The following is a 14,411-nucleotide window of genomic DNA, read 5'->3' as shown; positions in this document are numbered from 1 at the left end:
TATAAGAGCTTTATAACAATTAGAGTCATTCAGAAAAGAATGGACAAGCTCATTAGGTCAAAATTAGGGCTTTAGGAAACTTCTTGTCATTAGGGTCACAATAGTTGCTTACTCAAGTTGCGCTCTGCCTGAGGGCAGCACAAGTAAGTAGGCACTGTGCACAGCCCAGCAATCTTTACTGTTTAAAAAACTTCTATGCTTGGTAACTTTGCTAACACCAAAGAGAAGCAGCCATTCTATCAAGTTTCTACTACAGAGCAATAAAATCTTGTAATAAAATGAGTATGAAACTTAAGTGAAAGTGTAAGTCGCTCAGTCATGTCCGACTCTTTGCAACCCTATGGCTCCTCTGTCCATGGAATTCTCCAGGCAAGAATACTGGAGTGGGTAGCCATTCCCTTCTCCAGGAGATCTTCCTGATCCAGGGATTGAATCTGGGAAGTCCTGAATTGCAAACAGATTCTTTACTGTCCGAGCCACCAGAAAGCCCTCTACCAGGGACATACAGTGTATACATAACACAACAATGTGGAGACCAAAGGAAATATCATGTTATATTAATAGCAGGATTTATACCTGTACTCTCATATACACACATGCACACACATATATATGTAGATATATATACAGTTTCACCTTGACCTATGAAGAAAAAATGAGTTCAACAATCAAAAGTCCTTGCTGATTTAACAAAATCTATAAAGTAGCTATTTTTCAGCCTAATGTACAAGTTATCTTAAATGAACTTTTTTATTCCCTGTTAGGGCACTGGTTAAAAAAAAAAATCTCATTTTGCAATTCATATCATCTGCTATTTGTTTAAATCTATAACTATTTTCATTATGATATAGCAATGAATATTCTTTGATCATTAATATTCCATCAGATATAGCAAGATTCAATGGTTGGAACAAGTCCAACTTGTTAGAATTGTTATTAATGAGAAATAAGTAACATTGCAATTTAATTTTTTTGTTTGTTTGTTTAGTTGAGGAAGCGTGCCCCTTTCTCCGGAGAAGGCAATGGCACCCCACTCCAGTACTCTTGCCTGGAAAATCTCATGGACGGAGGAGCCTGGAGGGCTGCAGTCCATGGGGTCGCTGAGGGTCTGACACAACTGAGCGACTTCCCTTTCACTTTTCACTTTCATGCATTGGAGAAGGAAATGGCAACCCACTCCAGTGTTCTTGCCTAGAGAATCCCAGGGACGGGGGAGCCTGGTGGGCTGCCGTCTATGGGGTTGCACAGAGTCGGACACGACTGATGCGACTTAGCGGTAGCAGGACCTTTCTCATGTGCACAAAGGCATTATAGGGGCAAAAAAGGGCTTGTCAAAAGGTTGGCATAACTCCTGTTGAGGATACTGAATACTCAGATACTTACGAAGCATTAAAAAATCATATATATTAATATATGTACTATGATTATACTACTGTGATACTACTAGTATAATTGAGTATCATTAGCAGCAATAGGGGAAGTTGCAGTAGTATAGGGAGAGAGATACTGTCTAGAAAGAAGCATTAAATAACACTTAAGAATCCTACAGGCTCCAAAATTCTATTATTCTAATTTACTGGCTAGTCACAATAAAAACCAAAAACCACCAAATTATTTTCTCAACTTAATGAGAAAGATGCAGGGTCACAAAGCTAGAATCTTTATATTTCCCGTCCATTTCTCTGTCTCTCTTCTCTGGTAACAATTTGTCACTCTTTGCCACTCTAACTCTAAGACAATTATTATATAGGAAAGTTTTCCCCATCCCTCCTCTCAATTAATACTATCTACTCCACTCACTCAATTTTAAATATAAATCTTTAATTTACATTGGTAATACTAAAAATTTTAAATGCAAGATTTTTAACTCTCTGATTTTCATATTCTTTGTTTAAGAAAGTACAACGTCCTAAATCTGAAAAACATTTCTGCAGAATTCTAACGTTTCAAGAGGTAATGAGCGTTACCTTCTCAGAGTTGAGGAGGAGATGTCCATTGGCTCTCACAGCTACAGGCCATTTATCACTTGACAGGTAAATGTGTAAAGATAGAAAATAAAATTTAAAGATTATGGTTTAGCCTTAAAAACTTGAGGTAAATGCTAAGAGTCATAACGTTGCTTAAGGCAAATGTGCAGGGATATTTATTGAGTCCTATTTATAACAGGAAACAAATGAAAACAAGTATCCATTAGTAAAAGGACTGGTTTATAAATTATGGTGCAGGTATACAATGAAATACTATGAACTATCTTAAAAATACAGGCCAGGCTATATATATAGATATAAAAAGATCTTTGTTGTTTAGTCACTAAGCTGAGTTTGACTCTTTTGCAACCCCATGGACTACAGCCCATCAGGGTCCTCTGTCCATGGGATTTCCCAGGCAGGAATACTGAAGTGGGTTGCTATTTTCTTCTCCAGGGGATCTTCCCGACCCAGGGACTGAACCCACATCTCCTGCATTGCAGGTAGATTCTTTCCCACTGTGCCACCAGGGACAGATCATCTTCCACGAAAAGTTGCAGTGAAAATTACATGAGTTACTAAAAGTGATTTTACCAGTGGTAGCATAAGCACCTGAAGCTACCACTTATCTATAATTTTAACACCCTCATATATGTCCAAAACTTGATGCAATGGGATAAATATTCAACCATGTTACTAACAAGTACTTCTAAGACACCTGATTTCTCCAAAAACACATTTAAACCAACAGAGAAAACTAATTGAATGACAACAACCACATCAGATTTATTTTATTCCTCTTCTTCAAAATCTTTTATTCTTGAGAAAGAAAATGTAATCTCATTCTAAATGCAATCTCACCCTAAATACAAGAAGTTCCATGAGATTGCTTTGGTTCTGCAAAATAAAATTTGAACAGTGGGACGGGTTTGTTTCTCCAGCTACTTGAAGACAGGACAGAAAGACACAGGGGCATGTCTGGGTCAAAAGGGAAGATGACAGAAAGAATACTCTTGAGCACATGGTATTAAAAATGCATCTCTGATCCAGATTCTAGTCAGAACATCATGACTTAATACTGGAAACTTGGGGCTCTCAGCTCTAAAGGGATGTTTCCTTCCCATTCTAATGACCTAGGCTTTGTTTGAAATTGCCTGTTATTTCAGCATCTTAACAGGTCAAATGAGTCATGTAATAGGTCAAGCATATTACTGATTGACCATCAAAGTATCTGAAATGTGAAATGCTTTGGCAGCCCAAAGCAGGTACGAGAATTTCTGGATATAATAGGAGAAGGTGTGCTTTCTCCTTCAGTACATTTAATGTAAGAAAAAGAATGTATTGGCAAATCTAACCTTACCCTCTACAATAACATCAGTATATTTAAAGCCACAAGGAACCCTTGTCAATAATCAATACGTGTAGTTCACAGCTTTTTTAGCACTCACCATTCTTCTGGCCACATAGCCACATGATTATAAAGGAAATATGAAAGATGATTTGGAATAAGATCCTTGCCAGAGGCTCGAAGATCCACAGGATACCAGAACTCAAATTCCTGCTTTAACTGATCTAATTTTTCCTTTGGGATCTGAGTCTTAGGAAATGGAGCTTCCTTGAAGAAAATATAATCCCAAACTTCCTTGGTCATTTGCTGTGGTCTGTATTAAAAGTAACGGATAAACAACAACAGAACATATATATATAGTTTTGTTTGAAAAAACCAGCATTCTAATCCAACCATGAAGTAGAAATCGATTTTTTTTAAGTATTTATTCTATTTATTCGTTTGGCTGTGTTGAGTCTTAGCCGTGCATAGGGGATTGTCACTGCACCACGCCAGGTCTTTCATTTCAGCACAGACTCTTCAGTTGTGGCACAGGCTCAGTAGTTGCACAACTCAGCCTTAGTTGCTCCTCAGCATGTGGGATCTTAGTTCCCTGACTAGGGATTGAACCCACATCCCGTGCATTACAAGGTGGATTCTTAACTACTGGACCACCAGTGAAGTCCCAGAAATTGCTTTCTTAAATGTTTTACAGTAACAAATGAGAACAAGAGACTCCCATAAGAATAAAGAGTGAATAACAGAGGGGTTATTTATTACTTTTTCTCAATTCAAAAGCAAAACCATCATGACAAAATTCCACTAAATGAATTCTTATAAAAACGAATTATTAGAAAGTATTTTCAGGGACTTCTCTGGTGGTCCAGGGGTTAAGAATCTGCCTTCCAATGCAGGGGACATGGATTCAATCCCTGGTTGGGGAACTAAGATCCCACTTGTCAAGGGGCAAATAAGCCCACATTCTGCAACTGTAGAACCCACGTGCTCTGAAGCCTGCACACCACAATTAGAGAGAAACCTGGAGCACTGAGGAGTCCTTGCACTGCATGTAAAGATCTGGAACGCCACAACAAAGATACTGCCTCAGCTAAGATCGAATGCATCCAATAATAAATTAATTTTTTTTAAAAAAAAAGCATTTTCAATACATAAATCAAAAGATTATATCTCATGCTAACAAAGCACCTTTCTTCCCCTATCCATTTACCAACCTGATGCCCAACGGAGACTCTGCTTGTCCATGCAAGTTACCTCCCTGCAGCAGGTGTGCAACTGTGTAAAATGCCATGTAAATAGTGGAGTCAGAGAGCGATTCAATCAGCCACTGCTCATCCCATGGCAAACGAGTACCTGTAAGTAAAAGGAAGAAAATCCGTGCAAGATGAATCTAAGAGACACTTCATCCCCAGAATTCACATTTTCAAAAGCAGGTCTCTAGCACTGACAAAGCTACTTTTGTAGGTTCCTAAATTTACTTGAATAATATAAACTGATAAATTTTTTTAAAAAAGGTGAAGCACTAGAAATTTTCTATTTAAAATAACTACACCATAAAACTATATGGGTTAGATACTTCTGCCATCAGGTGAATAGGAGTGGGGACCAGATCCTAGTTTCTCTCACCCTCTAACCAAAATCCTCTCACTTCCAGCCCAGAAAAACAATGGAAGAGAAGGGAAAATGGTGAAGGGTTAACCTGCTGTGTAACTGGCAAAGTCATTCACACAGAAACCTGAAGTTTGCTTACCTAAGCCATAAGTTCTCGAGCAAGCGTGCTCCTGCAGCCAATCTAAGGTTGCTTCGAAATTCCTCCTAGTCTCCTCACAGTACCTGGACAGAGCAGAATATAAAGTGTCTCTCCTCTTCGGCTTCATTGTCTTCGCCGTTTCTCACCTCCTTCCCCTTCCCCTTGGAGCGGGAATGGCACCCCACTCTAGTTATTCCTGCCTGGAGAATCCCATGGACGGAGGAGCCTAGGGGGCTACAGTCCACAGGCTCACAGAGCTGGACACAACTGAGCCACTAACACTCCCCTTCCCCAGCACCTTCTCCCAGCTTACGTCTCCAGGCTCTTCAAGCATTGGGATGTCTGTTTTTTCCAGTTCTCTTCTCCATAATCCAAGTACCTGGGAGTGGACAAATTGATTAAAAAAAAAAAGTCAAGCATAAGCAAAGTGACGGGAGAAAATTTCTGCTTGCCATCTATAAAAGAAACTAACCACTGGTCACACAGGGCCACAACACATTCATCTGAAGACCTGGACATAACTTGCTTCTCTGGTTCCATGTAAATATATGCATCTCCCTAGATGAAAGTAAATAAAAATATGTCAGATACTATGGCAAAGCCATCTCTATTCCTCAAGGATAAGAAAAGAAGTAACTTAAAAAAAAAAAGCTCTACCACCAATAACTAAATTGCAAGTTTTCACTATATCTTCCCTCTTCCCAGAGTAGAAGTTACTTGCCTTTCTTTCTGTATATCACTTGTTTCTGAAAAGGCCTGCATCTTTATCAATCAAGTGGATCACCTTCCCTAGGTACAGCTTATTCCTTTGCAGAGTAAAAGATGTTTAACAGCTTCTACTGCTATGGTTTGAAGGCTATGGCAGCCTTCTATTTTTGTTATAAGAAAAACATAAAAATTGGCAACTAAATGCATGGAACAACTGCCTTTAAAAAAACACATGCATGAAAACTAGATATGGAAAATAACATTACTAAAGATTTACAGTATCGTGAAAAATTCCCACTGGAAAACTGACCATAAATTTTATTTTTTTTTAATATGAACACAACTATCTCTTAAGGTGTTACAATCCCAAGCTTATTAGGATAATTTTTTAAAATAATTCAGCATTGTTATTCATAAAATGATTCACTGCTCTGTGTACTTAACGCAAGTTCTTCATACTGAAACAGGTAGGGCTTTGGTTTAACAATGGTAAATTAAAAACAGACATTCAATTAACTCTGCTCCTTCTCAAAATTCGAACAAAATGACAACAAAGAGGTTTTCTTTTTACTGGTATGAAGTTACAAAGACAAGAATGGGAGAAGAAATAACATCAAACAAATTTTGGAAACTAAAAAGCAGAATGACTGACAATTGTATTAGTGGACCAAAGGAAGCTAGCTGAATCCTAAGCCCACAGACGAGAGAGCTGAATTCTTGTAGCTCAGTTGGTAAAGAATCTGCCTACAATGCAGGAGACCTGGGTTCAATCCCTGGGTGGGGAAGAACCCCCGGAGAAGGGAAAGGCTACCCACTCCTGTATTCTGGCCTGGAGAGTTCCACGGACTGTATAGTCCCTAGGGTTGTAAAGAGTCGGACACGACTGAGCAACTTTCACTTCACTTCACTTGCATTACAGAACCTCCAAAAGACTCGAGATTTGTGGCACAAGACAGCTCTGGAAAAGGAGGTAACATGATGCTGGAAAGAGGAAGACTAACTGAAGTCTTTTAAAGAAGTTAGAAGCAGATACCCTAATCCCACACTATGCAGACAGGCAGCTGCCTCTCCCTGTGCCTGCAGAGCAATGAGGGTTTATACTCCGGACAGGACAACACAGAGTCTCCCAACCAGAGGACAAAGTTGAGGGAATGGGTTTCATAGTGAAAAGAGGGGGATTAAGAGAAAGTCAGCACATGGGTGCTGATACCCACTCTAGCAATCTTCCTTCATGTTAGCTCCCAGAATGCTCACTTAGCTTAGACCCTTTAAGCCAGAAACTGAAGACTCTTCTGAGGGGAATCTAACAAACCACAAAGCCCTAATTAACCACAAGGCTAACATCAGGGCTTCCCTCTGACCCAAATGGAACTTCCAGATCTCTCCCAGTGACAAGTCCTACCTATATCCAAAAAGGTTCCAATCATCTTTTTGTATGCACTCTTAAATTATCAATAGTTTTCCTCAGACTAATAAGAAATTAAAATTTCATATTCATGAAATAAGAATTGCAGCATCCTATCACAAAAGATCAGATAACAAGAATAAGTTCTTAAACTGGCTATGAGTTGGTAAATGCTTAAGCTGAGTAAGAGGTATACAGGAATTCATTACACTACTCCACTTTTTTATGTTTGAAATTTTCTACACAAAGAAAAACATTTAGTGATTTTTTTAGGAATATTTATACACACATGCACAAGCACACGTGGAGCTGATATAAAAAAACACACAGTAAACAAATGCACAAAAACTCATAGCAAGAAAAAGTTGAGGGACTCCCCCAGAGAGAAAAGCAAAAGAACTTCCAGAGTCTAGTAGAGCCAATATCTGAATAGTAAGAATTCTGAAAACAAAAATAAAGAATAAGAAGGGATAAAACAATTAAACAAAAAGTAAATCTTCCCAGAATTGAAGAACGTAAGTTTCCAGACTGAAGGAGCCGATCCTACACCCAGAAGAATGAATGAAAACTAATCTACACCAAATAAATCATCATGAAATTTCAAAAGAGAGGATTCTATAAGCTTGGGTGGGGAGGGGAGACATAGATCACACCATACCAGAACGGTTTTGGACTTCTTAACAGCATCACTGAACCAGAACACTATGGGTAATGGCCTTCAAATTTTTAAGGGAAAATTATTTCTAACCCAGAATCCTACATCCAAGCATTCAAGTATGAGGACAGAATGAAGACATTTCAGATATAAAAGGTCACAAAATTTACCTTCCAGGTACCCTTTTCCAGGAACATTTCTAGAGGCAGAGCTTCAACAAAACAAGAAAGTAAATAAGAAAGAAGCAGCCATGGGATCAAGGAGATCCAACTCAAGAAAAACTAAGGAAATCCTAAGTAACATGGAGGAACATCCCAGATGACATTTGTGCATGTCTACAGTAAGCAACCAGTCTGGATGACTGCAACAGGCTGGAAGGCTCTGGGAGAACTTTCTCTAAGATGTAAACAATAGCACACTGATATGTTTCCAAGTATAGAAAAGAAAAATAAAGAGTTGGACAGAGTTTGGGGATAAAGTGTCTATAATTATATTTAGAAGTAAAAAACGTAGAGAAAGAAAAAAAAGACAGTTATTAACTCCAAGGAAAACCAAAAGCTAAGGAAGAGAAGTTCTCACTGTATACTATTAATGGATCAGCCATGTCTCAACACACTGACTACCTCTCTAACCTAAGTTATAATATACCTATACTAGGAAGATGTGGGGTGAAGAAGTATATACAAATGTGAGGTTAGAGGGGAAGACACAGGTTGGAGAAGAGTTAAATCTTGATCTTTCATAGCAGGAAATCAATGGCTAATGCCTAAAACTGAAAAAATTTTAAATTACACTACAAGAGTTTAGATTAGAGATCTGTAAGCGAGGTGGAGATACTAAAATAAATAACAAAACAGATGAAAGTAAGCCTGTCCAAGGAAGAGAAATTTAAGAGGATGTGGATGAATGGAGAGGAAACTGCTGCCTTTTTTTAACAAGTCTTACAGACCACAGTCTCTCTGTATTACAGGTATACGTAACTATCAAAAACAAAAATTCAGTTTCAAAAGTTCAGCAGCTAAGTAACTCAACAACAAAAAAAAATTACAACAAAAATGAAGAGGGGGGGGGAAAGGATGAAAGCAAAAAGTAAAGCAATACAGAAAGAATTGTTAACTACCTCTACTGCAAACGGTCACTGCCAGAAAGCATCATTAAAGTTCACTGTATGTAATCTACACATGCCAACTTTAGAACATTATCTTCATCAACATTACAGGTGGGATGTTCAGGTTAAATGAATTGCTATTATTAAACAGGTCTTCAATTTTATATGTAAATAAAATTATATCTTTAATACAGCTCCAGGTTCTACTACAGAAAATTGCTAATTAACATTGTAAAGTCTATGAACCAAAAGCACTTCTAAAACAGCCTTCAGGGGATAGTCTATTACATACAGTGTCAATCATCTTGTTTCTAATAGTCTTCTTTACGTCTTGGACCTTCTGTCCTTTAAATCCATCCACCAACATTACCTTAAAGGATAAGAAGTGTAAAAACACATACAATTAAAATTTGCTTTGGGTCCCCCCTTAAACTTTCTCCTACCTAAATTTACCTCCACAAACAACCAGGATATTTTTAGTGTGAAATTTATCACATTTATAACCATACATCTTTATTTTGGCACAGCTTGGACAACTAATACTTATAACACACTTGTTTTTCTTTTAGTGTAACTAGAATATGTATTATGAACATGATTAGAAAGAAAAGTTCACTTCCTTCCCACTTCTTAGGTTTCCATGTGGAGAGAATTCCTCTGCCCTAACTCACATCATTCCCAAAGGCTTTGGGGGAAGGAACTGAGCCAATGCAGCTCAGCCCCAGTAAGGCTTCTCTTTTCAACTCTATCTGTTGCCAGCAAGCATTCTCCTTTGCCTGGCCATGTGATAAACTTGGCTCTGAGAGGAAGGCCTACAGTTTCTCAACTCTGCCTTTTATGTAATGGGGAGATTTAATTCTCGGGCAAAGTATTGCCTTGCCCATTGCTGTCACAGAGCTAAGACACCATCCCCTTCTGGCTGATACTGACCTCTATCTATTTAATTCCTGTTGACTCTTTCAACAGGAATTTAAAAGGTTTTATCTTTTTGAGGTTTTGGGGTTTTTTTTTTTTTGGCCATACCTCACCGCTTGTAGGATTTTAGTTCGCAATCCAGGGATCAAACTTGGGCCTTCAGCAATGAGAATGCAGAGTACTAAACACAGGATCACCAGGGAATTCCCAATACTTTCTACCTTAAGTGGAAAGACATGTTTTCTATTTTCACCTTCAATCCTCTAACATGCCAAAATGCTCCGCATCTATTTATAATTTCATCATTATGAAATTATAGATTATTGATCATCATGGCACAGGGGTTAACAGCACAAATCTTAGAGCCAAGTTGCCTAGTTTGAGTTCCAGCTCTGCTTTGACCTAGCTATCTGGCTGATACTGGGTAAATTACTTAGTGTCTTAGTACCTCAATTTCCTTATCTATTAAATGGGAATAAGTGCCTACTTTGCAAGGTCATTTTGAGATGTAAATAAGTGAATATGTGAGTGCTGTATTAGTGTTGGCTCTTAGTGTCATCCAAAACATGGATGAGTTGAGTTTTAAAGAAGACATATAAACAATATTTGGTCATACAGAGAAATAGAAAGCAAAAGTAAAAAACATTCTCATTTACAGCCTTAAAAATCTTCATTTCAACCTCAAGTCACTAACAACTTGACTGGGTTTTTACTTTCACTAGCTTCACCTTCTTTTCATGGAAATGTAAGCCACATTAACATATGTACAATTAAGGAGAAAAGAGAGGTTCAAAAATTGTGCTAAGATGGCATGTAGTAGTTGTATTAACAAGTAAATTAATGAAGTGAATGAAACTGCTTATTTAAAATTTCATCTCAATAAGAGAGCAAAGGGACCGGGTATTGTCCATGCAATAAACCTTTGGCGTGTATTGCATAGTAAGACGAACTAACCTTAAACATCTTCTTGAGAAATTCACTCAGAGATTAGGGGCACAAAAATGGAACTTCTGTAATACTACTGGACAAAAACAGATTAAAAAAAAAAGAAATTTGGAAAGAGAAGAACATAATCTTATAATCTTCAGTTCAGTTCAGTAGCTCAGCCATGTCTGACTCTTTGAGACCCCATGGATTGCAGCACTCCAGGCTTTCCTGTCCATCACCAGCTCCCAGAGTTTACTCAAACTCACGTCCATCAAGTCGGTGATGCCATCAAACCATCTCATCCTCTGTCATCCCCTTCTCCTCCTACCTTCAATCTTTCCCAACATCAGGGTCTTTTCACATGAGTCAGTTCTTTGCATCAGGTGGCCAAAGTACTGGAGTTCACCTTCAGCATCAGTCCTTCCAATGAATATTCAGGACTGATTTCCTTTAGGATGGACTGGTTGGATCTCCTTGCAGTCCAAGAGACTCTCAAGATATTCTCCAACACCACACTTTAAAAGCATCAATTCTTCGGCGCTCAGCTTTCTTTATGGTCCAACTCTCACATCCATACGTGACAACTGGAAAAACAATAGCTTTGACTAGACCGACCTTTGTTGGCAAAGTAATGTCTCTGCTTTTTAATATGCTATCTAGGTCAGTCATAACTTTTCTTCCAAGAAGCAAGCGTCTTTTAATTTCATGGCTGCAGTCACCATCTGCAGTGATTTTGGAGCCCAAGAAAATAAAATCTGTCACTGTTTCCATTGTTTCCCAATCTATTTGCCATGAAATGATGGGATCTGATGCCATGATCTCAGTTTTCTGAATGCTGAGTTTTAAGCCAACTTTTTCACTCTCCTCTTTCACTTTCATCAAGAGGCTCTTTAGTACCTCTTCACTTTTTGCTATAAGAGTGGTGTCATCTGCATATCTGAGGTGATTGATATTTCTCCCAGCAATCTTGATTCCAGCTTGTGTTTCTTCCAGTCCAGCATTTCTCATGATGTACTCTGCATATAAGTTAAATAAGCAGGGTGACAATATACAGCCTTGACGTACTCCTTTCCCAATCTGGAACCAGTCCATTGTTCCATGTCTATTTCTAACTGTTGCTTTTTGACCTGCATATAGATTTCTCAAGAGGTAGGTCAGATGGCCTGGTATTCCCATCTCTTTAAGAATTTTCCACAGTTTGTGGTGATCCACAGTCAAAGGCTTTGGCATAGTCAATAAAGCAGAAATAGATGTTTTTCTGGAACTTTCTTGCTTTTTCAATGATCCAACGAATGTTGGCAATTTGATCTCTGGTTCCTCTGCCTTTTCTAAATCCAGCTTGAATGTGTGGAAATTCTCGGTTCACACACTGTTGAGGCCTCACTTGGAGAATTTTAAGCATTACTTTGCTAGCATGTGAGATGAGTACAATTGTGCAGTAGTTTGAACATTCTTTGACACTGCCTTTCTTTGGGATTGGAATGAAAACTGACCTTTTCCAGTCCTGTGGCCACTGCTGAGTTTTCCAAATTTGCTGGCATATTGAGTGCAGCACTTTCACAGGATCATCTTTTAGGTTTTGAAATAGCTCAACTGGAATTCCATCACCTCCACTAGCTTTGTTCATATCTTATAGTAATCCCTCTCAAATCAGGACACAGCTGAAATTGTATTAAATTTTTCTATATTTTTTTCTAAATCACTAAGAAGAAAATCAAAGATCATGGAGTACGTAAATCAAACAAAAATGATAACAAAAATATTACTTACACCATCATAAAAACCTCTTAGGTACAATTTCTCCTTTGCTTCTGCAAGTTTTTCTCGGTCATTCTGGCTCTGAATTTTCAACTCATCACATATAGTTACAGCAGAAAGCTTTCCAAAATCTGGGATTTCAATGACTGGCACCTGCAAAAAAGAGAAAAGTGAAACTATTCACACTGAATGAACATAAAAACAGCCTTATGGGCATAGTCCTTTGCCTCCACTGTCCAATGAAGTCATACTCATATGACTTTATATATCATAGCTATATAGAATATATCTATATATATATCTATATAGATATATATATGATATATATCTATATAGATATAGATATATATCATAGCATATATAGCATATATATATCATATATATCATACATCATATATATCATATATATCATGACATATATATATCATATATATCATTTATATATATCATATATATACTCATATGATTTTATATATCATTAGGTCAGCTCCACACATTAGGGAAAACATCCAGATGTGAATCTATCTTCCTACTGTCCATAGGAACCACCCAAATTTTCTGCACCAACCCCCACACTCTCCTTTCCTCACTACACATATAGCTTCCACAGCTCTCAAGCCCTCATTGGCATATAATTTACTGAATAATGTTCAAAACTGGCAAAATGGTGCATGCATGTGTGCTAAATCATTTTAGTCATGTCCAACTCTCTACAACCCTACAGACTGTAGCCTGCCAGGCTTCTCTCTCCATGGGATTCTCCAGGCAAGAATACTGGAGGGGATTGTCATTTTCTACTCCAGGGGATCTTCCAGACCCAAGGATTGAACCCTAGTCTCTTATGTATCCTGCATTGGCAGGCAGATTCTTTACCACTAGCGCCACCTGGGAAGCCAGCAAAATGATGTAAACAACTAAATGTATGGATGGTCTTATTTCTGATTTATATTAAGTCTTCTGGAGTCTCCATGAAAATTGTTCACTAGTAATTTACATTTCTAAACACACTAACATGAAAGCATAAACATTCAAGAGTAACGTGGCAAAATTTTATCTTTAGAAGCCTGGAAATCTGCCACACTAGAAAATAAGTTACTACAGAATTGGTGATACTAAAAGGCAAACTATTTGTTCTCGAACTGCAGGTGCCAGGTGCTAAGAAAATGCCTACTGTTAAAGTCTTTTGTTTGCTCTTATCCATCACAGCAGATATCAAATTAAAGCAAATAAACTCTTAAACTCTCTCTTATTTTCATTCTCTATGAGTTGGGGATGGACAGGGAGGCCTGGCGTGCTGCTGTCCATGGAGTCACAAAGAGTCAGACACGACTAACCAACTGAACTGAACTGAACCAATTATTTAATTCTGTTACAAGTGTTAGCTCTCTTCTTCCTCTAATGAAAAGATGGACATTAATATTCTGAATCATCTATGTACTCACAGGTTCAAATGGCAAGACCATGTCATCTCTAATTCCGTACTTCACTCGTAAAGCCTACAAAAACAAAAAGGAAGTTAACACTAATGATCAATATTTTTCTGGTATTATCATTAAGAGAAATACCCTCTAAACTTTTTTTAAAGTATTTTTCTTCTTCTTTCCATAAAGAACAATTTTTTAATTTTATAGAAAAAAATCTCAAGAAGGGATATATGACTTTTAAAAACTAAACAGTTTAAGTTAGACTGAATAGCTTAAATGATGAAACTATACAGTCAAAAGCAAAAGTTCACACAGACACACACATATCACTTAAAATGAAGTTCACATTCCAGTTGCAATGAAAATGCGAGTATCAGAAAACTTGTTTTTACAAAACTTTCTCTCGTTAGCAATCAGGTTGCTCTTCAGCAGATGAATAAATAAACATA

At 37.7% G+C, this 14,411-nt stretch overlaps 1 protein-coding gene across 2 annotated transcripts in view; it reads right to left on the bottom strand.

Moving 5' to 3' along the window:
- The window catches only part of LARS1 (leucyl-tRNA synthetase 1), a 68,512-nt gene that overhangs the window by 23,769 nt on the left and 30,332 nt on the right, over positions 1–14,411 (bottom strand). For both annotated transcript variants that reach the window (XM_025292501.3, XM_006069378.4), the window contains exons 13-21: positions 13,981–14,034; positions 12,551–12,691; positions 9,231–9,308; positions 5,535–5,620; positions 5,376–5,441; positions 5,063–5,145; positions 4,527–4,665; positions 3,416–3,628; positions 1,968–2,025 (exon numbers count right to left, since the gene is read on the bottom strand). In XM_025292501.3, coding sequence (XP_025148286.1) covers positions 1,968–2,025; positions 3,416–3,628; positions 4,527–4,665; positions 5,063–5,145; positions 5,376–5,441; positions 5,535–5,620; positions 9,231–9,308; positions 12,551–12,691; positions 13,981–14,034 — 918 coding nt within the window. The remainder of the gene's footprint in view (positions 1–1,967; positions 2,026–3,415; positions 3,629–4,526; positions 4,666–5,062; positions 5,146–5,375; positions 5,442–5,534; positions 5,621–9,230; positions 9,309–12,550; positions 12,692–13,980; positions 14,035–14,411) is intronic.

Source organism: Bubalus bubalis, chromosome 9 (assembly GCF_019923935.1).
Source record: "Bubalus bubalis isolate 160015118507 breed Murrah chromosome 9, NDDB_SH_1, whole genome shotgun sequence".
In the NCBI taxonomy this organism is placed as follows: Eukaryota; Metazoa; Chordata; class Mammalia; order Artiodactyla; family Bovidae; genus Bubalus; species Bubalus bubalis.
This window is presented reverse-complemented; position numbering and strand designations above follow the sequence as displayed.